Source organism: Botryllus schlosseri, chromosome 3, assembly GCF_051294905.1.
Source record: "Botryllus schlosseri isolate E-star chromosome 3, Bs_hap1, whole genome shotgun sequence".
Taxonomy (NCBI): domain Eukaryota; kingdom Metazoa; phylum Chordata; class Ascidiacea; order Stolidobranchia; family Styelidae; genus Botryllus; species Botryllus schlosseri.
In genome coordinates, this window is record NC_137238.1 from 14108650 (window position 1) to 14136261 (window position 27612).

General features: G+C 41.6%; 2 protein-coding genes and 1 long non-coding RNA gene across 8 annotated transcripts; 2 read left to right on the forward strand and 1 right to left on the reverse strand.

Moving 5' to 3' along the window:
- Window positions 1-468: 468 nt before the first annotated feature.
- LOC145435826 (uncharacterized) lies at window positions 469-17799 on the forward strand. 2 transcript variants are annotated; one of them, XR_013914046.1, is made up of 8 exons: window positions 469-586; window positions 4703-4868; window positions 5750-5800; window positions 8287-8416; window positions 10746-10852; window positions 11702-11783; window positions 13608-16296; window positions 17273-17799. XR_013914046.1 is itself a non-coding variant. In XM_080313093.1 (7 exons), exons 4-6 carry the CDS (start codon window positions 10846-10848, stop codon window positions 13819-13821), a joined length of 303 nt encoding a protein of 100 aa, XP_080169219.1. In that variant the 5' UTR covers window positions 4781-4868; window positions 5750-5800; window positions 8287-8416; window positions 10746-10845; the 3' UTR covers window positions 13822-16296; window positions 17273-17799. The 2 variants fall into 2 exon arrangements, 1 of the variants encoding a protein (XP_080169219.1); XM_080313093.1 differs by lacking the exon at window positions 469-586 and having other exon boundaries at window positions 4781-4868.
- A 4281-nt stretch (window positions 17800-22080) lies between these two features.
- On the reverse strand, window positions 22081-22961 carry LOC145435828 (uncharacterized). The gene is made up of 2 exons (XR_013914047.1): window positions 22496-22961; window positions 22081-22230 (listed from the first exon to the last, which is right to left on the reverse strand). It is a non-coding gene; the product is annotated as an uncharacterized LOC145435828 (long non-coding RNA).
- A 381-nt stretch (window positions 22962-23342) lies between these two features.
- LOC145435827 (uncharacterized) lies at window positions 23343-27470 on the forward strand. Of its 5 annotated transcripts, XM_080313095.1 has the most exons (8): window positions 23346-23655; window positions 24449-24688; window positions 24751-24850; window positions 25261-25452; window positions 25681-25773; window positions 25847-25984; window positions 26636-27088; window positions 27209-27470. In XM_080313095.1, exons 1-4 carry the CDS (start codon window positions 23557-23559, stop codon window positions 25410-25412), a joined length of 591 nt encoding a protein of 196 aa, XP_080169221.1. In that variant the 5' UTR covers window positions 23346-23556; the 3' UTR covers window positions 25413-25452; window positions 25681-25773; window positions 25847-25984; window positions 26636-27088; window positions 27209-27470. The 5 variants fall into 5 exon arrangements, with proteins under 5 accessions (XP_080169224.1, XP_080169221.1, XP_080169220.1 ...); XM_080313094.1 differs by having other exon boundaries at window positions 26636-27470; XM_080313098.1 differs by lacking the exon at window positions 25681-25773 and having other exon boundaries at window positions 23343-23655; window positions 26636-27470.
- Window positions 27471-27612: the final 142 nt, after the last annotated feature.

The following is a 27612-nucleotide window of genomic DNA, read 5'->3' on the forward strand; positions in this document are numbered from 1 at the left end:
GATAATGGGAATTAGAACATTCTAAATATAGTTGCGTTTCCAAGAAAACGCCGCGCTGGCGTTACGAATTAGAATGTTTAGTTCCGACGTAAAGCAATTCGCATTCTGAAAACTTCACATTTCTATTACAAGTATTGCCATGTGCGCAGGGACGCAGGTATCGCAGCCGAGGTAAGACCAATGTATTTTCGTGTCAATTTAAACTCAATTTAGCTATAATTTCTCGATGCAGCATTAGCTTACGCGAATTGTGAACGCAGATTGATTTACGTTGAGATTTCTCCAATAGCTAACGTAATGGTGAGTCCTGCGCGTGGCTATAATGTTAACCGGCAATATAGCCGAAGTCGCACAAATTCGAATGTATACGCAAGTTTTCTGTTAAAGGTAGACTATCTAGGCTCGCTTATTACTCGAATCTCGGTGTGGTTATAATAATTAGCTAGAACAATAGTTTATCACCTATATTTAAATTCGCTCATTTCATTTCAGATCAAAACGCCGACATCGCATATACGCAATTTACGCTCGGAAAATTTCGCATTTATCACAACTATCGCGCTATGCACTTCACCTAATGACGCAGGTGATTTAGGCTACATTTCCGTATAGATTCGCACTAAATTTGGTTATAATTACGCGGGTATGCACTTCGGATTTGAGATGGATGTTAGTCTATGAATTCTTGCTTTACTCACGACCTAAAGTTGATAAATTGCGAGTTGTAGCAAGCATCTAACTACTGGGATTATGCCGATTTTACAAGTCCATAAGCTGCTGCTTTTAGATATGTGATTTTAATAGCTAGTGCACTGATGCTTTTCCGATAGTGAATTAAATCTATAGCTAAACCTATGTCTATGCTATAATTTATCTCCCATTTAAAAACGCTATGCCACTGCAGGTTGAAGCTATAACATTTCAGATCACTGACATCACATCTGTTCCAGACGGTAGCGTTCAAGGCTACATCTTTGCGCAGCTATATCTATATCGAAGAAGTGTGCCGAGGTCGTATCATTTCAACTCGCTCAACTATAGCATAGATTGTGCCCACAAAATGCAAATTCGTATTAAGTGTAGGCTGGCTAGCTTCGCTTATTACTCGATGTTCAGTAACGCCGTATTAATGTAAGCTGCGTTTGCCGGGGCTATAGGAACGAAGTCACTCAATACAAATTCCTGGCTCTTGCTAGATGATGATAATATGAAGCCACTACTCCATAAGCTGCTGCTTTTAGATATGTGATTTGCATTATGCCGATTTTACAAGTCCACAAGGTGCTGCTTTTAGATATGTGATTTTAATAGTTAGTGCACTGATGCTTTTCCGACAGTGAATTAAATCTATAGCTAAACATATGTCTATGCTATAATTTATCTCCTAAAACGCTATGCCACTGCGGGCTATAACATTTCAGATCACTGACATCACATCTGTCCCAGACGCTAGCGTTCAAGGCTACATCTTTGCGCAGCTATATCAAAGAAGTGTGCCGAGGTCGTATCAAAGTCGCTCAACTATAGCATAGATTGTACCAGCAAAATGCAAATTCGTATTAAGGGTAGCCTGCCTAGTCCCGCTTATTACTCGATGTATAGTAACGCCGTAATGTAAGTTGCGTTTGCTGTAGGAGCGAAGTCACTCAATACAAATTCCTGTTTCTTGCTAGATGATGATAATATGAAGCCACTAGCCCATAAGCTGCTGCTTTTAGATATGTGATTTGCATTATGCCGATTTTACAAGTCCATAAGCTGCTGCTTTTAGATATGTGATTTTAATAGCTAGTGCACTGATGCTTTTCCGACAGTGAATTAAATCTATAGCTAAACCTATGTCTATGCTATAATTTATCTCCTAAAACGCTATGCCACTGCGGGCTATAACATTTCAGATCACTGACATCACATTTGTCCCAGACGCTAGCGTTCAAGGCTACATCTCTGCGCACTGCGCAGCTATATCAAAGAAGTGTGCCGAGGTCGTATCAAAGTCGCTCAACTATAGCATAGATCAGTGGTTCCCAACGTGGGCGATATCGCCCCCCAGGGGGCGATTTGTCGGTCCAGGGGGGCGAAAATAGCCAAGGGGGCGATAGGGGGGCGAAAACGGACGAAGGGGGCGATAGGGGGGCAATGGCATGTTGAAATGGCTATATTGGCGTCCATGACCGTAACTGCCACACCCAAGCTCCCAATTGAGAAATTGGGGGCCCGAACTCGAAGGGGGCCCACATTTTTTCCAGAATTAACATTAATTATAGAGTATTATTTTGGAAATCTAGGCAACTTTTTCAAAAAATTTTCGCGCTGCGCGCCATTTCGTGGTCACGTATTTCTTGCTTATTGGATACCCTTCCTCCAAAAAATAATACGCATGAGTTATAGAAATGGGCATCTCGGCGTCAGCCATTATCACACCAGGACGCACCAAGACATATGAAGTTTCAGGCCATGTAACATGCGACTCCGAGAAGTGTGCTAGAACGAGAAAACCTTGGCGGAAAAGGACTGCCTTTATGCTGACCGACTTCGATATATATACGATATAAATATATATCTAATCGTCCACATGTGCCTGGCTGGCGCCAAATGTTCCTGTCCTGTCCAATCAGAACCCCCCAAAAAATGCCATCTCGCCGAGAAAAATTAATTGCCAGTGCAAAAATACCAATTTGAAATCGTATGCGTCTTTTAGTTTAGTACGTATGGGCGATTTGAATATCTTTTGACATAGCAGACAGGCCATGAAATGTCATTACGTAACGAAGTCGCCGGTGATTTCAGTCTGTATGCCCATTTTTATGTTCCCAATATTTGGGGGGCGATGATCGGTGTGAAGTTAGAAAAGGGGGCGATGAGTCGAAAAAGGTTGGGAACCACTGGCATAGATTGTAGCAGCAAAATGCAAATTCGTATTAAGGGTAGCCTGCCTAGTCCCGCTTATTACTCGATGTTCAGTACCGCCGTAATGTAAGCTGCGTTTGCTGTAGGAGCGAAGTCACTCAATCGGGGCTATAGGAACGAAGTCACTCAATACAAATTCCTGGCTCTTGCTAGATGATGATAATATGAAGCCACTAGTCCATAAGCTGCTGCTTTTAGATATGTGATTTGCATTATGCCGATTTTACAAGTCCATAAGCTGCTGCTTTTAGATATGTGATTTTAATAGCTAGTGCACTGATGCTTTTCCGACAGTGAATTAAATCTATAGCTAAACCTATGTCTATGCTATAATTTATCTCCTAAAACGCTATGCCACTGCGGGCTATAACATTTCAGATCACTGACATCACATCTCTCCCAGACGCTAGCGTTCAAGGCTACATCTTTGCGCAGCTATATCAAAGAAGTGTGCCGAGGTCGTATCAAAGTCGCTCAACTATAGCATAGATTGTACCAGCAAAATGCAAATTCGTATTAAGGGTAGCCTGCCTAGTCCCGCTTATTACTCGATGTATAGTAACGCCGTAATGTAAGTTGCGTTTGCTGTAGGAGCGAAGTCACTCAATCGGGGCTATAGGAACGAAGTCACTCAATACAAATTCCTGGCTCTTGCTAGATGATGATAATATGAAGCCACTAGTCCATAAGCTGCTGCTTTTAGATATGTGATTTGCATTATGCCGATTTTACAAGTCCATAAGCTGCTGCTTTTAGATATGTGATTTTAATAGCTAGTGCACTGATGCTTTTCCGACAGTGAATTAAATCTATAGCTAAACCTATGTCTATGCTATAATTTATCTCCTAAAACGCTATGCCACTGCGGGCTATAACATTTCAGATCACTGACATCACATCTGTCCCAGACGCTAGCGTTCAAGGCTACATCTCTGCGCAGCTATATCAAAGAAGTGTGCCGAGGTCGTATCAAAGTCGCTCAACTATAGCATAGATTGTAGCAGCAAAATGCAAATTCGTATTAAGGGTAGCCTGCCTAGTCCCGCTTATTACTCGATGTTCAGTACCGCCGTAATGTAAGCTGCGTTTGCTGTAGGAGCGAAGTCACTCAATCGGGGCTATAGGAACGAAGTCACTCAATACAAATTCCTGACTCTTGCTAGATGATGATAATATGAAGCCACTAGACCATAAGCTGCTGCTTTTAGATATGTGATTTGCATTATGTCGATTTTACAAGTCCATAAGCTGCTGCTTTTAGATATGTGATTTTAATAGCTAGTGCACTGATGCTTTTCCGACAGTGAATTAAATCTATAACCTATGTCTATGCTATAATTTACCTCCTAAAACGCTATGCAACTGCGGGCTATAACATCACATCTGTCCCAGACGACGACGTTCAAGTCTAGATCGTTGCGCAGCTATATCAAAAAAAGTGTGCTGAGGTCGTATCAAAGTCGCTCAACTATAGCATAGATTGTACCAGCAAAATGCAAATTCGTATTAAGGGTAGCCTGCCTAGTCCCGCTTATTACTCGATGTTCAGTACCGCCGTAATGTAAGCTGCGTTTGCTGTAGGAGCGAAGTCACTCAATACAAATTCCTGGTTCTTGCTAGATAATGGTAATATGTAGCCACTATCACCTAACCGAAAGCAAGTCGCTACTGCTGATTGAGATGATTGCTATAATGAACGTAGCGAATATCGCCCTTAAACGTACTAAGCAAACTTTGAAACTATTGATTTTATTCGCATATACATTTACACAATTTCATATTCTTGCTTCAGCTCCTTGACGAAGCGTCGCACGATCGAATCATTCTTGCGATGATCTTCACCGAAGGAATTTAAATAACGTTCCGTACTCCATCCGCGCGCCTTATGGACGATGAAGCTTAGACAATGATGACCGCACGCTCTGGAACGTTTGTGCTGCAGACGCTTTATAGAGCAGGTATAATTTTCTGGTTCTATAAAGCAGGCAATCTCGTATTTCAGTGGCATTAAGCCAAAACTATCGTGAAAATGTGTCTCATCCTCATCCGCGTAAATGCATATCCAGTGACTTCCGATTTTTCGAGCTTCGTCATAATTGATCACGATAGCATAAGGAGGAGGGGGTCGTCTCGGCAGTCGATCGATAGGAAATGTGCCAAGGAAAATATGTTTTGTTGACTCGCAGCACCACAATATTTGGTCTATTTCATCCCCGTTCATAGCACGGTCACTTTACGACTGCTACTGATTTGCAATAGCTTCTGGAATTCCATGAAACAGAGCAAAGTAGTTTCCGCTGTTAGCCCGCCAGCAGGAAATGTGATCCGTAAACTTAAGGTACCACTCTTTTGTAAGTCAAAGCAATCATCCAAATCATCAGGGCGCAAATTATAAACCAGTAGACAGAAACCACTAGCGAACTCTTCAGGTGTTAGGAGTCCTGTGTTTCTCTCCATTGCACCCGTACCCTCAATCAGGTTATGGTAAAGCTCCGTGTAATGACCCTTATCGAAATCTAGCTCATAACCTCCCTCCGGAATCAGAAATCCGTTCAGTTTCAGTTCGAGTCGTTGCATATTATTGTGTATGAAATTATAAGGATTTTTCGTAACATCTCCTTGAAAGGCTTTCGTAGCTACCATTCCGATGATTAGGCGAGAAGGTAGAGTCCCGCTATATAGATTCCCGATATCTATCTGCGTCGTAGCAGCCGCAAATGTTCGGGTGATCAATTTCATGTCGATATACGGATATTTCGCCTGGGCATTAACCATCATCGCTGTCTTCACATCGTCGCTGACTCGTACGCTACATAACTGTAATTCCTTTTTCGTTAAGGTGAATTGACCGGTAGCATCTCCCATCATGAAAAAGCTTTTCGGATTCAAGGTAAGCTCAAACTCGAGAGGCACGTCATGTAGGATGTAGCGGTCTTGCAGACATAGTCCGTGATGGATTTTTGCACGTATTTCCACCACGTTATCATCCTTATAGGCTTTACTCCTGTTGTAATATCCTTTGTTAGCCGAGGCGTTAGTTCCACCGATCGTATCCATTTTTCCTAAAGTATCCTTTCTCCATCCTGAGGCCCTCAGTGTGGTATTTTGCACGTCAAGCGGAGTGAATAAATTGTGCAGATAGGACGAATAACACTGTACTTTTATATCTTGTTTCAAAGTTTCGTTAGCGACTTTAATTTGTAGTTGAGAAATCAAGGAATCCAAGATATTATTTACAACTCCAACATCATCATCGGCACCAATTGCTTCGCCACCTTTCTTTAATTGTAAATGAAATAAGAAATAGCTCTCGCTCAAATCGATAAAGTCTTCTGACCCCTCAAAGCGGAATGTTATCACGCTGGAGTTGTTCGAAATCGGTGCTATCTTGATGATTCTTTTCTTTTCAACGCTAGTCTGTGTCGCGGGAATGTGAAATAAATCCAATGAGGGATGTACCCCCTCTGGGGACTGTACATGAATTAACTCCGCCATCTATCAAGTCTCAAGTAACAAATGATGCTTATCGTCGTGTAATATATATTTAATCGAAAATATCTTTGCGACGTCTCTTTTTCGTGATCTTACGACTCCGTCTTGGCATTTTTCTTTTTCTCAGTAAAGAATCGAGAGCGTTCCCAGCGGCTTCTTTTCCGCGTATTTTAAGACTATCGCCGACATTCTCTCCATTAAGAACATCAGAGGCTACTTGCGCACCGGTATGTAGTAGACGCTTCCCGAGTGATTTTGCACCTTTCGAAATTAGGGGCATAACGCTTCTTCCGAACGAACGAAATAAGTTTCCAAGTCCATGACCTCTCTGCACTTTACCCCGAAAAAAATTGATATCACCACCGCTCTGTTGGTGATAATAGTTTCTGAACGCCTCCCGATCACAGCAATAATGACTCCTCATGATGTCCTAAAGCAAGTGTGAGATGAAGAGGTGCGTTCCCAAACTTTATAGCTTCGCCTTTATCATTACGAAGCATAACGCGTATCTCGCTTACTCGCTCCGTATTCAGAGGAAAGAAATATATTTTTTTGAATAGCATATGCTGATATTCATCTATTCCTGTCGTAACGCGGATATTGCGTAGTAGAGGCGCACTCGTATCACCTACAATTTGAGGGGTGATGACATCCGTATAAACTAAAACGTTGGTCACGGACACAGGTTCCCCTTGAAAGTGAATTTTTCTTCGTCTATGTAATCCACCATCTAGCTCTACCTCCGAACGAGCGCCTCCTCTGAGAACGGGGTTTCTATTATCCATAAAAAGTCTCGGACCGCTAGAACTCTTGTAAGGTCCCGCTATCAAGACCGGACCAGAACCATCTACCCAAATAAATCGTGCTTTTTTCTGATCGTGATTGATACGCTTCATCAAACTAATTTTATCATGATAATCACCAGCCGGGAAATAATAAAAATTATTATCGCCTTCCGCATCATTCACGTACCATAATAAGCCGTCGTAAGGCTCGAACGTGGGCTGAAAATTATTTTTAAAAGACAACTCGGCAAGCCCTATCTCCCATTCACCAGAATCTATCGGTTTCGCGAGATCGATAGTAAAATCAGACTCGTGTGACGTAATATAAATATATTTCATAATGCAACTCCCCGTCTATGAAAATGCAATACAACACTCGAAGGAGAACTTCGAAAGGGTATTTTCTCACCCTTCTCATCAAGTAGCGATATTTCGACGCGTTCTAGCCTATTTATATTAACAGGGAAATAAAAAGGCTTCGTGTAATATTTCGAAAATGATTTACGATTGTTCACCTGTACGACGCGTAACAACGGTAAGAGCCTACCGCTATCTTCTTGTGGCTCAATGATATTACAATGAACATAAACGAAATCGATAGTCGGATCATGTCGCATGCGAAAGTTCAAATGAATGATACCCTCGGTGAAAAAATAATTCCACAATGTACAATTAGTATTCGGGAAATGAAACACCAATAACTCCTCCCTCGTTTCCTTATGCATAAGAGCACCGTACAATTCTCCGAGGCGTAGCAAGCTACTATGCCCTATGTCCGTCTCTGGTCGCAATTTGTCGGTTACCTCGTTATGAGGTATAGAGATAGACATACTATGATTTTCAGGGAAACATGTTACTTTTGCATCAGGATTGTCTCTTTCCAACGATCTATACATGTCATATAACGAGTCGTATTCTCCCAATTTAAAATGAAATTTTCTTGTTCTCTTTTGCGATCTGATCCCATACCTATTCTTCGTGATCCTATACTGTTTTTGATAATCCGTAGGGAAGGAGATCTCAGCCAGAGAAACTTCTGTATCTTCCACGTTTTTCGGGACGTCCAATTCAACGCAATAACTCGCTGTTGTATTATCAGGAAATTTATCCATGGAAGCGTTCGAAAATAGCGTGACGTAGCTCATATTTTGAGCTTGGGATTCGGAAGCATATAACCAACGCAAGAGGAGAGCAGTGATATCCAAAGCTCTTTGTTCCCATTCGAAATGGTAAGATTATAGAGAGAGAACGATACGATGACCAGTATGATTACTAGTTGCGCCAAAAACTGATAAAGGTTCCGACTAGACGATATCCTTCTTATCGACCCAGCTGTCGAATCCACTTCCATATCCCAACCAGCGCACTAAATACTGTTCTCGTCCCGCGCGTTTACGCCTTCTTATAATCTTCTCGACACGCCAAGCTTGCGGTTCTTTTACGCGTTGGAGCTCCTCTCTATAAAATCTACCCTGGATGACTTCACCACCGTAATCACGTAAGCGATACATTGGGGGATCCCCCTTTTGGGCGTCTGCGATATAGAAAATTTCCCGTTGCCAGTTGGGTAGGCTGCTTTTCTCAAAAAGATTTCGAATTTTTGATATACGGACGGGTACTCCTACAGCGAGGTCGGGTTGTTTAGCTTCTTGAAACCCGTAAAGTCTTCTCCAAACCGATTCCTGATTAGACGAATTCACTTGGTTTGGGGCCATGGCAATGCTACGATGGTACGTCCTGTTGTAGGAGTAAGTAAAGTCATCGAGAGCGCTCACGTAATTCCTCGTGTTATTTTTTGTGAAAAATCGATACATAATCGCCTTCATAGTACGAATCACCCTTTCAACGACAGAGGATTTTAATTCGCTCATCGTATAGAAATATCTAACTTTGTTCTCCTTTAGATAGTTCTGGAAAGCGCGATTGGTATATTCGCTACCTTGATCGGTTTGTAACACTAACGGTACGCGTTCACGAAACACACGTTTGAAAGCAGAAATCATACTTGAAGCAGTTTTATTTTTAATCGCTATCATCCAAAGGTATTTGCTAAAAATATCAATCACCACCACCACAAAACGAAAACCGCTATTGTACTTTGAAATAGATTGCAGATCCATCAAATCGCTCTGAAACTGAGCATTGATACCGGAGACCACTACACGTTCACGCCTAAATTTCTTACGTAACGGAAAATGAAAAGTATAAGTATCTTGTCCTTTAAGCCATTCTTTTTCCTTTTGCAAATAAGCGCCCCTATACGATTTGGGCTGTTTCGGATCAAAATAGTCTACGTCTCCCATTCTTTCCCGTATATACGGGGATTAGGCTTACGCTGTCTCTTATAAAGCCAGGGAAACGAAGGTTGTGGAATCCGGCGCGGGCGTTTCTTTTGCGGGCGCTTTTCTTTCGCTACGGGGCTCGCGAGCCCCGTGTGTGCGGCGGGAGGGCGAGCGGTCGCTGCGTCTACGTCTTTTCTCAAGTTTCTCAGTTGAGCAATACCATGCCTATACAGAGCTAGTTTCTCGGAAGCATTCAATGGAGAGCTTTTAATTTTCGATATATGTTTATCAAATTTCTTTTCCCATTCGTCCTTGCTTCGAAATGCGGGGAATTGTAGTTCATGCATTCTTTCCGAAAAGTTTACCCAACAGACTCCCGATGACGGGGATTGCAGCGCCTAATATAGCTAATACAGACTAGTTAGAAAAAAGTTGCTATTTTATCATAATCTTTATACCTGAGAGGAATCCACCCTTTTGTAGCACCCTCCGTTGACCTCTGCGAGTTTTTTGCGCCAGCAATTGTCTGATATCGGATTTGTGTTTTCCAAGCCTCAACTTTCTAGACGGGGAGATACGTAGTGTCCCTGAAGCCAAGTTATGAACGCACTGGCAAACGCAACTTAAAAATTGATTGTTCGATAAAAGTTCTTTTCGTTGTTTCCCTTTAGCGTTTTTCAAAAGTTTTAATTTAACGTGATAGTCGCTCAATCGTTTTCGAGATATGTTACTTCCCCTCTTCGACATGTTGAATGCCCTAAAATCTGCAGCGCGAGCTGTATTTATTGTTGATATACCGTCAACTTTTGATGTGGGAATATTTTGCTGCGAAGACGATAATTTTCGTCTGTCTCTTGCGTCACGTCAACCAGTATGTACGAGAACGGTTTTCGAGTTGCCTTTTTATAAGCCTCCGTAAGGAATCCGGCTTTATCCGGGAACATTTGACGTGAAAGAAAACTGATTTGACTCGCATCACGGGGATTTTTAAATATCACGATATAGCTCGCGCTCAAGGTCATATCCCGAAAGCCTTGACCCCTATAGAATAAGTTCTGACAGATGAACACGACACTGATCTTTGCGTGATGGCTGTATCGAGTGAATAGATCTCTGGCCTCTTTCGCTTCCGTCATCATGTCATCGATCACCAAGAGAACGTGCCTATTTCCTTTCTGTAACTTTTTGAGCTCGGAGAGCCCTTGCGAAAATTCTACCCCTTTCATTTTATCGTACAACGCCTGATAATTATTATACAGCCATACAATTTTTTCAGGAGCCGGTCTAATCATCTTCTCTGCGTTCTTCACCAACTCATAAGTAAAATAACTCTTCCCGCTACTGCTCGGACCAGCTACGATCATCCGAAACGGAGCATGCAATGTACGTATTCGATCCATTTATTACAGAGATAAAGGCAATGTATGAATTCCATCATCAAGCACAATCCTTTTATAATAACCATAACTCAAAGCACTTCGATATTGCTTATACGTAAACATATCGCTGCCATAGCAACGAAAACCACTATTGACGCCACCCGTGATCGATCTATTTTGAAGAATGCCTTTGAAATCTTTGAAAGTTTTGTTGGCCGTTTTTTGAAGCCCTTTCGAGCTGTACTTATCGGTGTCGCCTTTGCAATAATAGGTCTTGGAATTTAGGCCTATAAACCCGTCACCGACCCATTCCTCTTTGAATAAGCCCGGTATACGTTTCGAGTAATTGCGAACCTCAATGCAGCAAGCTTTATCAGTTTTAAAGCCAACGGGATCTCGTTCAAAATCACATTTATGCTCTGCACATGCGCGAGACACGAACCATTTGTCGTGATTTTCAAAAAATTGTTTTTTCATGGAAGGCTTGATGAGAGAATAGATCGTATCGGAGCTTAAGCTTATATACGCCGAATCAGTATCTGTTTCGAGGAAAGCCCAATCGCTATCGTCCAAATACACATGTAGGCAGTCATATAGGAACTGGAGCATTCTCAGCTTGGCACAGCAGAATATAAAGAAGCCCACTATGATTGGGTTTTCGTGACAAATGTTAAGGGGGCGTGTAGCCACTTCGAGCAAGCCTTCCTCGCTGTTATCAATTTCAACAGCATCGACAAAAAATTTTTTTTCAACGCGCGATGGTAATTCTTCCAACGTAACGTATTCGTGTTCCCTATATTTATTAGGGTTTTAAATAGTACGACCGAAAGCACTATTTCCGATCGTCTTCCAGGTCAACGCTTCCATTTCACGGGCCGGATCTTTTGGGAGGACATCGCCTTTGCGACGCTCAGAGGATACCCGCTCAACGAAGGGTGTGAAAACTTGTTTTGGTTCATATTCAACAGCTTGGAATACGCGAGTCACGATCATGCCACTTTTCAAGTACCACTGAAGCAAATCCGTGTTAAACAACTGTTTTTTCGTGAAATAACTAGAGCCCAGAAATTTTTTTGGAAACTTAATATTGTTTTCCTTGGCGTATTCACGCATATGTTCACCGATATCGCACTCGTTTACTTCCATATGCTTGAAAAAAGGAGGTAACTCTTCGAATTTCGATTTTAAATGGTCGGGACAATGAATGTCACACTCGATTGCACCGAAAAATGACCCGTCGAGCGTGCGCTTGAGCAACTGCGCCTCAGTGAGATAATAAGCTTTCGTGACTTTACGCTCGAACTTTGAGACAAATTGCGCAATTTCAGGGTCTCGTTCCATATTCGTCCAAACGCACTCCTTCATACGGATAACGGTATATCCCAATTTTTCCAAATACTCCGTGTTTTGTTTGGTGAGTTCACGCCTCTCGGTGTTCTCTTTATTAGGGAAGCAGCTCCTACAAGCGTGGTAATAGCACCCATCGTACTGAAAGATGAGTTTACCGGCGTTCCCGTCGACAAATAGGCGTTTATTTCCGATTCTCACTTGACTACCGTTCCACGCGTGCTGAATTTTGATGTCACGAACGTGACTTTCGTATTCCAACCATTCGCGCTCCGCATGAGTAGGCCAAACGCGCTGTTTATGGAATTTTTGCTTTTCCTCATCATAAATCCACCTTATAGGGTAACCCGTTGGCATATTTTGATTTATGCATTGCAAATAGAGGGCATTTGCGTCATATCCTACTACTTTCTTGACGGTTTTAGCACTGTCACCATAGCGAAGACTGCGTATTTTCGTTTCATCTGCCATAGCGTACCGTGACGTAATCTGTGATAAACCTCCTACCAAGTTGTTCAGAATCGTTTCGTGAAGGTCAGCATTGGCCTTATTCAGAAGAGTAATATCGTAGCAATCACGAAACATCAGTCTACTGGCTATATTCGGAAGGCTCACGTTACCCTTGAACATATCGATGCCAAGCGTTTTGTAAAATTCGAAATTGTTAGTTAGCGCAGTCAGGAAGCCAATGACGTCACCTTCGTTGTAATATCGGAGAAAATCACGGAATGTGGTCATACCCTCGCGTTCCCATACAGCGACGCATTCTGCGTATTGCTCTTCCGTTATATTCGAATTGCGGAACGCGTTGTAAAACGATTCATGACTCGGTAGCGACGTTTCGTCGAGGCGTTCGATGCTATCCAGATATTCATAGGGGAAATAAAATTTTGCGTTCACCCCATCCCCGTATAGCTTCATGTAAGCGTCCAAACTATAACCCGGACTCAGGAATAGCGAAATGTCCAGAAATTTTAATCTGTGCGTTGCGATTGTCAAATAGGCGCTGTTCCTTTTCAAAACGAAGAATCCGCTTTCCTTGTGCAATGATTTGATTAGATATTTCTTGCATAAATTCAGATCATAGCGCGAGGAATTGAAACCGATTATGGGTATCTGATCAAGCCACGTATGAAAGCGATGCGAGATATTATCCAAATAGGATCGCCTATTGGTGGGATCGAACAATTTCCGTTCTTCAATCAAATTCTCAAGTTCGATTATTTCATTGGCGAAAGATTCTCGCATTTCGGCTGAGGCGAGTTCCTGTACGCGATAAATTTCCCCGATCATTTCATCGACCAACGTCTGCGGGCAACCCTCGGATATGAAAGTTTTTGTTTCGTTGGTTACGTTATTCGATAAGGAAACTGAGACGGGAACGTGTCGATTAACGTATTCTACTTTTGCAGAATTAGCTCTGAGCTCATCCTTCACGAGCATGGATTCAAAGTCAAAACACATACGATACGGGAAGAATCTCTTTTGGTTCTCAACGAAAATGCCTTCGGATTCCAATTGCTCGAATACGGTGGGTTTAGGACGGTATACGCCGCTAGCATATTTCCGAGTCTGGGACGTTTTGCATTCGCGTTTTTGATGTCGCTTCAAATGTCCCTTGGTTGAAAAGAAAACTTTACATGATTCACAGAAAAATGTCTGGGAATAAAGTTCGATATTTGTGATCAGACAAGAATGAGCACTTTCCATGTGTATATGAACCACTGGCCCATCCGCTTCGGATTGCCGCAACATAAATGCTTGATGATCTCGTTTTTCATAAACAAGTATCTTCACGTGAAAACATTCCTCGACTTTGCTTAATTCATCAAGTGGTATACCATCATCAATAGGGATGCGATAACGTTCACGGAATTGAGATGCCAATTGTGCGACATGCTTCTCGTCTTGTTTTTTCCCAAAGAAACGGGATAAGCAACGGAACAGGCATAGCGAATCGTTAAGAGGTACACCTTGCCTATTTCGAATAAACGCATTTATATGACGACATTTTTTCAGCTCCTTAGATATCGATGCGCTAGGGCAGCCTAATAATACTCGAGGCATTTCGTACAAGAAAAATTGGATATGTAATATAGCAACGCAATAAAACTTGGTGTCTGGTCTCGCTTGTCTCGCTTGCTCGTAAGCAGCTGATAAATCGATTTAGTTGATGAAACGATCAAAGTCCTCACGTGAAAGTATAGGTCTCGGGAGATCCAAAACAGCATGGGTCGATTGCGGATGAAAATAACTATGTCTTTCTGTCTCTCGGTTATACAGCAAGAAGCCATATGCATAGTTCACTTTGAATTGTCGTAATCTTCTCGGGTATATCGATGACATGCGCGCATGAATATCATTCATACCTCTCCCGATCAGACGTACATTGATCACCTCTCTCGCACCTCTTGCAACCCTCCTGCTGTTAATCCATTCGGAATCGATAATCGAGTTGGAGTGCGATTGCAAAACCTCTGTTGCGTCGTTATTAAAACCGAGCGAATCATCGATGATGAAGCTGGCATCTTCTTCGTAGCGTCTTCGACGAGCCATATAGTTTTAAGTATATTCTGCAAAAATACACATTCACAAATTTATTCCATATTTCAAACGCAATTTACACTTGAAAGCTTCATAAAGAAATAGAAATTTGATATTTTCCAAGTTACGCAGTTCATCGGCATTGGGACCAAATTTATCGATGTCTTTGAGCACATTTTTTGCTATAACGAGAAAATCTTTTTGCCATTCCCCATATCCTTCCAGTGAGACCATTTTTCGCCAAGTGGCAACTCTCTTGATATCGTCATCAATAAAACCTTCAAAGGTAGCAGTCGTAGCATCTCGCGTACGTCTTGTCTCTCCCGGGCCGTATTGTTGTAACAACATATTTAGATCTTTACCACAATTAAAAGGTTCCATATTAATCTGAGAAAACAAATCAAATATACCAGTCATTGTACTGTCGTTTGAGCTCATCGAATTTAGCGTAAAATTCACGCGCATGCACATCGTTTTCAACATAAGAGGAATCACTCTCAAATTCGGAATCTGACGGTATGAATGTACGAGCAAATATATCATGTATAATTTTACGGCGAGCATGCTTATTCATCTCAGGCAAGTAGCAAGGATAACACTGATTACCGAAGCGAATAATCACTGTGCTAGACTGAAACATCCCACCCAAATTGCGTAACATAACATCACTGCCATTCTGAATTTCAGATACGAGCCAAAACGACGACGGCTTTACTTGTCCGTAAGCGGACTGCAAATGATTGCGATGAATGTACATAATAGCTTCTTGCAACACCTTGTTATCGAAAAATAGAGACCCGCAATTGCGCATCACTGAAATAGATTTCTCGGTACTGTGAAATTTGAATGCCTCTAGATTCGGATGAAAAGGATCTAGGAAGTTGGCGATATCGTCAGATAGCAACAAATCGATCAACACTTCTTTCCCTGTTTGATTTTTGCCTTCGATGAAGAAGTGAGGTGCAAAATATTTCTTATGCATATGACCCTCCATTAGAGTGATAATGAACACGGCACGGAGAAAATTAGGGCTCCGTTTTCGATCAACAAACAACACCTCCTCGATATTCTGCTCGAGAGAACGGAAAAATATTATACCATCATCAATCGTAAGTAGAGGGTAATCCAAATTATAAATCAGACCATCAAACTTTTCCTCGTCCAATACGTTATTAGCGATACGACGTCGCTTATTGCGAAAAGGGGACGAATAAACTCTCCATGGGGCGATGATCGGTGAGTGAGGCGGGCTTTGAGCGCTGGTCACAGCTGTCGAGTTATCAGTACTCTGCGGAGGCGTAAATTGAACACCAACTGGTAGTATGCTCTTATCGAAGTCGAGTCTGCGCTTAGATTTAGGTTCACTTGGTTCCGGTCGTGGTATACCGATATTGATTGGAGTCATCACGTCAGTCGAGGGAGCCTCATCAGATTGGGCCACTGCCTCATCAATAATTGTTACGTCATCATCACTAGCTTCCGCCTCTTTACTCTTTTCAGCTGCAGTCGTAACTTCGATCAATTCTGCATCGACATCGGAATCGAAATCACCAATCGGTAATGTATCTGCTTGATTATCAGGAATCATAGTTGTTGATTCGCTAACTACGTCGCTTGCTTTCTCCATTGTCGACATCCTTTTTGCAGTATAGTTTAGTTCGTATTCGAGCCTCTCTTATATAGTGAACTACATGCGCTTTGCACGCGGAGAGCGCGTGATTGTACTCGTGGCATTCTTACTAGCATTCTAATTAATGATAGTACGTACCAGGAACGGATATGAGCTACGTGTCTTTTTCAGTGAGCAGTCGACGTTCTAATTTCCGTGATACGACCTCGGGGCCTATCATTCGATCGGTACCAAGTACATTTTTCAATGGTACATAGCTCAATATCTATATAAAGCATACTGATCATGAGAGTATATCAATTCGGATAGCAATGTCGAACATTGATCAAAGCGATTCGCTACCTAAGCGTAGTGTGGATCCTACAAATCACGCTACATTCAACTGCTCTTGCATCGGTACCACGAGTAGCATAGAAATAAGCGAAGATGAAACTCGGATGGGTCCCATTGAGCAGTACCAAGCAAGTACCAAGAGGGGAAAAGATTTATGAATGCTATGCGAAGCATAGAGATGTAACTGTCTCCCCGTTGAATGATCCCGTTTTCTATAACATGATACGCTATGCTCGTAGACTAAGCACATTTATGCGGTGGCCGGATAATATCAATACCTCTGGAGCCGAGCTCGCAGACTGTGGATTGTTCTATTTGGGCTATAAGGATCATTTAAAGTGTTTCTCGTGTGGCGGGCTGTTTCAAAATTGGTTGCCGTGCGATGATCCCTGGCTCGAGCATGCAAAGTTTTATCCTACGTGTCCTTTTCTCATAAAGCGCAAGGGGTTGCAATATATTCGTAATGTCTGTTATGCGACACCTAATATAAGAAGATGCTCGACTAAATTTGATGGCGAGTTGGAATTGCGTGATGACTGTTGTACTTATGTTTGATATTTCTTTTCAAAGAATGAGTCTAGCAATCCGTGGAGATACTATTCTGGCCCAGGGGCCCTATAGAAAAGACTTGTATCTTTTTAATGACATCACAAAATTACGTATCGAAGCTTCGAATGGAGCAGAATTGACCTCGGATCAACTCTTTGTACATTCCACAAACGGGACCATTCAGAAATATCGAGCCACTCTGAAGCATGAAGGAGGTCTGGTCGTTACGTATACTCGCGACGGGATCGAGCATTATCAACCTCTGAATCCAGCTGACGAATTCGTCATCTATTCGCCCAGCGTAGTTGTTCCTAATCCCGACCTTCCGCTCGTATCGTATATACTACAAGCCAGTGATCGCTACATCAAACAAAACGGTCAGATCGAACGCAAGAACTCGGATCGCAGCGTCGGATGGCAGCAAAGCGGTGTACCTCGAAACATCAACCGATCTGGAGGATTTCAGCACGCGAATCGACGCAATAACGATCAACGATATCATTGATATGCTCTTTTTTCGAAATAAAATGAACTCTTACACTATACAATGCTATTTCAATGAGACTGAGTAAAGTGTTAGGAGATATGAAAAAGCGCTAAATCGTATGAAATGCGGTGAGTACAGGGATCGAACCTACAACCTAGAGCAAGATAGTTAACTTATTCCTCGGTGATGACGTTATGAAATTTAGTTCAACGTTTAGTGTATTACGCGAGAATTCGTATTCTCAAAAACAGCTCAGTACGCATAATCATGATGATGTAGCGATGGCGTTATATAGGCGGATGATTTGGCAATGGGCGTGGGTGATGACGTAGCAGATGATGTGGCAATGGGCGGATGATGTGGCAATAGGTGTGCTATAGCTGTGGCAGGTGACGTGGCAATAGGCGTCCTGTAGGTGCGGCAATGGGCGTCATATAGGCGCGGCAATTAAGGCGACGTGGCCTTCTGGGATTGGACGGTACCAATTTGACCAAACCTCACTACTGAGATGCATATGGCTTTTATGGGATTTGCATTTAGGTCGTGTTTGGGATTGGGAGAATTGAATCTGCACCACTATTGTAAATTCGGTTTTTACTCTCGCTGTTTGATGACACAAAATGGATACTGCACGTTTCGAGAATTTTGTTTGATAGGGAAAATTAAACTATATATCGTTTCACGTCGTTAATTCGAGTATACAAATATAACTTCCTGGCGATGCCAAAACTGCTTAAAACAAAATCTGAAAAATGCCAAAAATAACACGGCCTGGCCATGCATCTTGAGTCAAACAACGAATATAAAGTTAAATATTCTCGCAAAAAGACGCGGTATCGCTCACGCATACTCAGAACCCCTAATAAAATACCCGAGTAACTCTATATCGGCATGGTACAGTCTGTGGTATTTTCAGTCAAACTAGAGGATCAAATACGAAGCCTCGAGAAGTTGATACAAATTGATATGGTACACTATACACCAGGGCTGTGGAGTCGGTAAATTTTACCACCGACTCCGGCTCCGACTCCGACTCCACACATTTTGAATATACCGACTCCGACTCCTGAGTCTTTAAACTTACCGACTATGACTCCGACTCCTGGGTCTTTAAACGTACCGACTCCGACTCCAGCATTATTACCAATTAACTTCGAAAATTATATGCCACATTGTCGGTTGAATGACTATCATACAACCATTAAACATATGCAAACATATGATTAACGGTGGCATGCTAAATTATTTCATTGTGGAACAGCTCGAATTATCCACATGAAAGAAAGATTTGCTAAATATCCTTCTTTTTCAAGTTTTTATTACATGGACTATTTAATATCCTGAAATGTATGAATCATTCAAATACACTACAAATTTTGTCAAGTGGGAAGCATCGTTTGGTCATATTTACATCATTTTTTACAATTTTACAAAACCAGCCGATGCATTTGCTCTGACACAGTATCATGGTATAATTCCAAAAATTGCATCAATTTTGACTGCATCGCGAAAACGCATATTGCGATTTTCTTACCCTGTGTAACTGAGTTGTAATTTCCAAGCATTGTCTAATTTTATCTATATCAGGGGTGGACAACTTTTTCGGCCAAAGGGACAGATGAGATTTACGAACCATTGCGCGGGCAACTGGAATGTTGACAACCTTTTTTTAGTCGCCCGATAGGAGCGAACCGAATTAGGTAACATTGCAAACAAGACTTATATTAATACGCTCAAAAATTGATAACAATATGTCATGCAACTGTGCAGTGCGCAATCAGGCCCTGGTCGCGCGAAGCGCTAATTTTTTTGCAAGATAATGACTGAATTATATCAATAGATATGTTGCTAACATTGGGGGTCGCATCTGTATACCACTGGACTCATTTGGCAAGGACGGGAATATTCGACGTTTAGACATAGCAAAATCGACGGTGAATCGTGAACAACTGAACATGCCTCTATCATTTTGTGCAAATGTTTGGTCGACGATCTCGTTGCGAGTGCACAAGCGAAGTTGCATGTTGGACGACACGTTATCTCCTAATTGCGAATATAGTTGGACTCAATTCTGTGAATAATATGTAGTTATAATTTTCAGAAGGGCCGGGGCTCAAATACTGAATGCAAGAAATCTAGTGACAATGAATCATGCGAAGTACCGAGAAAAATTTCATGTCAAATAAATCTGCAATGAAATATTCTACTTTATGGTCATATACGAAGATCTGGGATAAATGTGGCTGGCTCCTGGATACGTCAATGCGTCAGAACTGTTGTTTTCGTCATCATCAAATTTCGCGGTCATGCTAATCAAATTCTGGTTGGCCTTGCAATTGTACCTGATGTCATAAATAATTTCGAGAATAACCTCGCAGGCCACACCTAACCTTCTCGTGTGCCAGATTTGGCCTGCGTGCCACGGGCTGGCCGCACCTGATCTGTATGGTTATTAATAACAGTGATTGAAGGTAAATAGAAATTATATTGAAAATTCTTTGAAAGCAAATGTTTTCATGATAGAGAAGTTGGAGTCGGAGTCGGAGTCGAAGTCAGGGTCATTCTCACAAACTCCGACTCCGACTCCAGTCAGTATTTTCCCACCGACTCCGACTCCAGCTATTATAGTTTTCACGACTCCGACTCCGACTCCATCAAGCGAAAATTACCCAGACTCCGACTCCGACTCCACAGCCCTGCTATACACTACCCATCTAGACACCCATAAGAATGTAAACACATAAACTATATTCGTTTGATTCAATTATACAAGACGGTTGGGAGCACTGCGAGATGTAAGCACGGAGCAGTGAAAGAAACAGAGATACGATGCTATTAGATCAGTGTTTCTACCTTGTCGCCAGCGCCCCACAAGGTGCGTTTTGGATTGCGAAGTTGGCGGAAACGCTCAGGGGGCTCAGGGCAACAGCTTCACAGTTATTTCCAAACTATATTAAAATTAGAATTATAACAAGTTTTTTTTCCAAATTGCATTAGATATAAATTTACCAATTACGCGAAAACTTGGACAGAAAATTAAATGTATATAATATCGAATCAGAGTTCGTTCTAGTATGGAGTACGGCAAATGTCTGATCAGCAAGCCTGGCTCGTTTTGCACAATACAGTTCTCCCGTAGCATTTACAGGAAAACCAAAAAATATATTAGAATTAGAATAAGAGCAATAAAAGATTTCACAACCATATTGTATTACCGGCATTTCGCTAAATTATAATAGAATTACAACTACAACTATCAAGATTTTTCCAAATTGGAGTTAAATCAGAATTGCAGCTCAACAGTTATATCCAGATTGGGCAAAAATTAGAATTATGACTAGTTGTTCGTAATTAGATTAGAATTAGAAATACTGAAATCACGTAAACCTCGACCTGTCTCGATTCGTACTATATGTTTCTACTGTACCATTTAAATTAGAATTAAATTACTGGAATTTACCAAATTAGACTACACTGTCAATTTGAGATCCCAGAATCGCGAAATTATCCGCTTGAGGCATCACAAAGGAGAGCTTTCAGCGCATGGCCGCAAAAAAAGCTAGGCGCTATAGAGAAAATTTCTCTTTTTTTCCGCTTTGCGTAAGTTCTGTGTTGCCCGTCTCGCTCTTTTTCGATTCAACGTGCTGGGAACATGACAGGAACTGATTGTGCTGCAGATTTCAAAACTTTCTTGGTGAGTAACGGTGTTGCATCGCGCCATATCAAGAAAGGTAGGTAAATAGCTTCAGCATTAATGTACCCTGTTATATAGATATCTGATATAAAGTACGATCCTAATCTGTATATAGCTCACGCATAGCTTAAGCAATATGCCAGGCTGTTATAACAGCTATAGCTATAACTCTCCGCTTTAAACTTGGAACATTGCGTAACTAGCGATTAGGGCTGGGCACAATGCTTATAGTACGCGGATTTTGAATGAGTATCAATTAACTCTTTCGACGCCGCGTATCCCCATATGTTCGCTAGAGATTGTCTTCAAAACGCCGCGTATCCCCATATGTTCGCTAAATCGAGAGAGCGTATTTTTGTCTCGAAAATCTGACATGCCGTTTTGCGTCCATGGCAGTCGGGGCATTGTGCGGTAATCAATTGAAAATTCAAGACTTGCTACTAAGAAACAATTTTGCTGGATTACCTGTTCGGAATAGTAACTTTATTTGATATATATTTCCACGACGGTAATGATTTTCAACAGATGCCAATACCTAAAGACATTTTACATCATTATCGCCAATCTTTAGCGACACATCGCGCGTTAAGTTAATATACGGATCTACTGAAGCCACCAAGTCAGTACATGTACTGCGACAACACAGACTTCACACCAATATATACGTATTTATTCATGTTTTTCAAACGTAAAATTGCATCGGGAGATGACGAGGACTCAACGGAGACAAATAATGTTTTTGTGCAGATCGTTGCTAGTAATAGTACACAAATGGGCTCCGTCGGTATGTTACTGCGCCTGAAAAACTAACTTGAGTACCGGTACTAGCAGAAGTCAAATTTTCGAGCCATTATTGCGGATTTGACGTCACAATGATAACCTTGAAGCATCGACGGCCGAAGATCATGTCGGCAGCAGTATTTCACGACGGTTCTGAACCCCCGCATTGCCATTGAAAAGGAATTAACGATTTAAGGATAATATATTATCAATATATAATATAATAAGAATATTCTGTGAATTTTAAAACGTCACAGCTAATCTATAAGTACCATAGAAACACCAACAGGCAGCAGCGCGCCTGAAATCAGCCAAACTTCAGTTCGTACCGAAGCCTGTCCTAGCAACACGACCGGATCAATCAAGGCACGTTACGCATCATTAGATAGATATCGTTCGCGGCTACAATACAGACGTAGGTACGTCTCGGTAACTAAGGTAGCGACGAAGTTACGATCGGTTGAAATTGCGGTTATTTGGTGAAAATCGCGGCGTTTTGAAGACAATCGTCAAATTTAGCTCGGCGTCGAAAGAGTTAAACTGATTTAAGTGTATAGTGGTAAAAGACGATATTTCGAAGTATGAGACGCTCTTTCGCCATGAGTATCAATTTTTCAACGGGAATTGAAGTTGTGATACTTATTTCTACTGTGTTAGCATTGATTGGCCGTATTGCAGCGTACCAAACATAGTAAAAAGCTTTGAATCTTGTCAATTTACATTCTGTTATGTTGTCATAATGCGTGGTTCTAGAATACTCGACTTGAAGCATGAGTCGTGATCCATCAATGCACTATGGCACTCGATTTCGCCCAGCCCTACTAGCGTTGGTAATCTACACAATTTAGTGAGCAGTTGTGATCGATGCATCTTGTAGGGGGTTAAATGGTGTTACGAATTGTGATCTAGAATGTTTTTCTTTTCATTTTGTCTAAAAATAATTATATTAGAGTCGTAAATGTCAAATGAAAACTCATGTTGGCAGTGCCCATTTCGTTGGGAGTTCAGATCGGATTACAAAACATTTCTTGTAACGTCACATATAAAACAGTTCTTGTAACGTCACAAGGACCATCCAAGATTGATTTATACATGCAAGCTTGTGATAAAGACTTTTGGCAAATATTCACCATTGGTGTGACGCGCCATCTGTTAAATCTGCAGGAAGTAAGAAGCTAATCAACTGAAATGTGATCACGCAACTAAGTCTTGTTGTTTCAATTGTGGAAAAAGTTGTCAACAAATCAAGGTCGAAACAATATATCCGATGAATCAGCCTCGATTGCTGAATCGGATACCACCTTGCCGGGAGAAGCGTCGGTTGATGAGGATTTAGATACCACCATGCCGGTAGAGCCGTCAGTCAATGACGATTTAGATACCACCGTGCCCGTAGAGCCGTCAGTCCGTTGTGATTTAGCTTCTTCAGAAGCAGCTATGCCAGTAAGTATTTGATAAAATTTTGCAATGAATTTAGCCAACCTGTCTGCCTCAGCAGTCCATACTTCCTCGAAAACGACAACTCGACAGATCTCCTTATTCTAGTACAGTGGTTCTTCAGTTCTTGAAGGATGGGTCGCGACCCAAACATAGGTCGCGAAGGGTATAATTTTGTGGCGCGACGGTACCAGAGCGGTCTTTTAATATGTATGTAATGTTATATGAGGTCATTGCAACAACAAAAATATCTTCGCTTTTCACGCGATTTACTGTAGTTGGTTTGAGCATATCAGAGGTCACTGAGTTTGGTACCACGGCCAATAAGCGAGACACGCGGAGAAGTGGCCACCACAACATGACTTGATCATGAAAATGTGCCGACCTTTGTATTAAACAAATTGGTTTGATTTCATGATGAGATTTTTTTCAACATTGGTTTCTCTGGAAAACACCGTCAGAGACCTGGGACGCTCAAGTGTAGAGTTGTACAACGAGCGGTTGCCGGTTTATGGGGCCAAAACCCGTCCACGCTTGGACACATGAATGTATGACGTTGGGCCAACATACGGCTGGGCAAAGTGCGGTGCCAAAAAGTTCGGTGGCGATAATTGACCGTCGTTGGGTGGCCAAACCATTCGTTATTGATATAATTGGTCGGCACCCAAATGCATTCATTTTGGTGTGTGTTGCTTGGGTCGCGAGATACCACTAAAAGTCAAATTTGGGTCGCGGTCTAAAAAGTATTAGAACCACTGTATCTAGTAGGACACCAACTCATATTTTCATCAATTAACAGCCACCATGCAGTATCAAGCACCTCGATCCTCCGATGCCCTTGCCGGAATTCAGTGTGAAAGTTGAACTAGCGCTGAAGCAACGTACAGCTTATGAAGTCTTCAACCTCGTAGTGGAGCAGTGTGTAAATCACATCCTGAACAATGGTGACATGACCAATAAGTCATCATATCGAAAGTTTTGGGAAGGCACTTGTGGAAAAGTATCCGTGCTTAGGATCTACCTTACAGAACCCCCCTGGGTAAAGTAAACTGGTCTCATTGGTTCAAATTCATTTGCACTGATCATCTCATTTTTTTCTAGAAAAATATCAACACGAAACTGTCTCAGAAATTGAGAGCGCTCAGACTTCTCAGACAACGTCCTGCTTCCTTTGAAAACGCTTCCGTGTCAGCAGTGTCAGGTAAATTACTAAATAGTATGTAATGTGTGTATAGAAGTACATAGTTTGTACTGTGAGTATATAGAAGTAGTCCTGTGACGTGCGCCGGTTTAATTACAACGTAGTTTGTACTGTGAGTATATAGAAGTAGTCCGGTGATTTGCGCCAGTTAAATTACAACGTAGTTTGTACTGTGAGTATATAGAAGTAGTCCGGTGATTTGCGCCAGTTGAATTACAACGTAGTTTGTACTGTGATTATATAGAAGTAGTCCGGTTTAATTACAGCGTAGTTTGTACTGTGGGAATAGAAGTAGACCTGCATTGTTCATGGGCATAAGAGCGTTGTGGGTAGGAAATTAGACCAGACCCTGTTTGCGGTAGCACCAAGCCATTTGAGTATTGTGTCCCTACTAATATTTACACATTCAGGTGGATTCAAGTTGACTTTTAAAGAAGCGACTCGTCAGCTGCAAAAGAAATTCGACAACGAGGACTGCAACTGGCAGAAAATCGTGACTCTTTTCAAACAATTGTACGGACACCAGCGTGCTCAGCTAACGAAGAAAGGGACCCCTCAATGAAATTCTGCAAACGTTCCCTTCCTTGGGTGATATCAGACTGGTGAGTGAACGCATGTATGATTTATCATTAGGCCTCTGCGATATCGAGTGCGGGTCAGTGTATTGACTCTGAATTGAGTATTAGGGTCGAGACTAGCATTCCTGTATCACTCATTCTGATGTCACCAACATGAATGATGTGGGATAGGAATTATGTGCCTTTTATACGGCCACAAAGAATAAAGTGCCCGTTCTTAATATAATACTCGAAAAACTCGTATTTTTACAGGTCAGGGAAGATTTCTGGAAGTTGATCGCACCAATTGATGAGATGAGAACTAATTACACAAAAATGATGCATACATTGGATAAGATATTTAGGGTGAATTGGGACTTGCAAAGCTATTATGATTTAGAACTGATTGATAATAACTTCTCGATTTTTTGTTTTTCAGTTCAGTGTGAATGATCAACTGAAAAATCTGCTGAAAGTACAATCGCAACTCGCCGATGGCAGAGTAAAGTGGAAGAAGACCGACGCCAGCCTGAACTCTAAGAAGAAGTCCACAGTATCTGCATTGTCAGTGGAACAGGTACTTGATTATAACTAAGTTTATATAATGATGTCAATCACTGATACATGCAGCTGACTTGTGCGGCAGTGGTGAACGAGATAGTGTAATGGTAATGCGTCCGGCTTCTCGATCGGTAGGTCATGGGTTTGATCCCCGGCCGGGTCATACCAAAGACTTGAAAATTGGTATCCGCAGCTATCCTGCTAGGCGCTCAGCAATCACGAATAGCATGGAGGAGAAAACAAACGGGGGTGCAGACCAGATGACCTCGCGGTCGTATCGCAACTCCGTCGTCTAAGCATCTCGATGGTGCAGGCGAAAAAGAATACCATATCTCTCTCTTAAACTGAGGGGCATGAAAGCATATGAAGGGGGGTGGAAAGCAGTGGTCAACAACAAAAAGTTATCTCGCTTCTCGCCATTTACGTAAAATTCATAGTTATTGTTCTGTGTATACTCCGAATTTTGTACTTGAGAATTTTCTCATTACCAGTCATAACGTTCCATGCAATCAACTTTTGTGACATCACGATAAGGGGGCGTGAAATTTTACAAACTTATTGTGTGGCGTGTCTAAATAACTTGGTGAATTACTGGTGTAGAGATGTTACCCCTGTTGTTAACAGTCGTATGCATTGTTTGAATTTTTTTTAAATATTTCAATTTCAGGCTCAAGATACTCAAATCCACTGCAAAAGATCACAACCTCCGCATTTGATTGTCGCAAAGCACGAGGATGGGAAGATCCAGGGCTGGATTCTGGCTGATGGCCACAGAATTTCGTGTCAAGAATATGATACGGTCTTTGATATGCTGATTAATATCATGGCATGCTATTATGCCTGGGACCTATCGTATCCGAAAGATTTTCAGCTTCTGGCTTTCGTCCAGCATGTCGTAATAGGTGACAAAAGTGCTCAATATGTGTCTACCAAATTGGCCGATTTCTTTCTAAGATTTCAACAATATGCTCCAGAATAAGACTTTCTAAGAACGGATTTCTCCCTACATTCGTTTTTTGAGTAGTACTTCACAAGTACTACAAGTTCGTTACATGGCACAAATCCTGTATAAGGTCAATTTTCTCACTACATTTGTTTAGTGAGTTATACTTTCAATTAAGTAGCATAATAACAAATTCTGTAATAAGTTCAAGTAATTTTTACAAGCTGGGCTTAGCATGTGGTTTATTTCAATGCGGGTACTCACTACATCTGTTTAGTGAGTTGTACTTTCGATTAGGTAGCATAATAACAAATTCTGTCAATTAAGTAGCATAATAACAAATTCTGTAATAAGTTCAAATAATTTTTCCAAGCTGGGCTTAGCATGTGGTTTATTTCCATGCGGGTAGGGCTGCGATATTCTAATTAAAAAATTCCGGCTACGATTTATGCTGCATGTCCTATTTCTTGATTTCAATTTATTTTAGTGCAGTATGTTCATTTGCATACACGTTCATTTTTCCGTTCATAATAAAATGTCCCATGCGGGATTCAAACAGTTTGATTGTCGAGTACACCAGGTGATTTTAGCGTTATTGAGAGAACAGAACGGAGGTCGACATGTACGCCAGATTATTTAGTATTCTATATCAGGCCGCAGTGAGGTATCACCTAGATCGGAAACACCTAAATACGGAAACA

Excerpts from the sequence above, each read along its gene's own strand:
- LOC145435827 (XM_080313098.1), top strand. The coding sequence starts at position 23,557 with ATGCCGGTAGAGCCGTCAGTCAATGACGATTTAGATACCACCGTGCCC. Across the intron at positions 24,689-24,750 it reads ACCTTACAGAACCCCCCTGG|AAAAATATCAACACGAAACT; the intron begins GTAAAGTAAACT and ends ATTTTTTTCTAG. Across the intron at positions 24,851-25,260 it reads TTCCGTGTCAGCAGTGTCAG|GTGGATTCAAGTTGACTTTT; the intron begins GTAAATTACTAA and ends TTACACATTCAG.
- LOC145435826 (XM_080313093.1), top strand. Across the intron at positions 11,784-13,607 it reads GGATACCCGCTCAACGAAGG|AATTAGCTCTGAGCTCATCC; the intron begins GTGTGAAAACTT and ends CTACTTTTGCAG.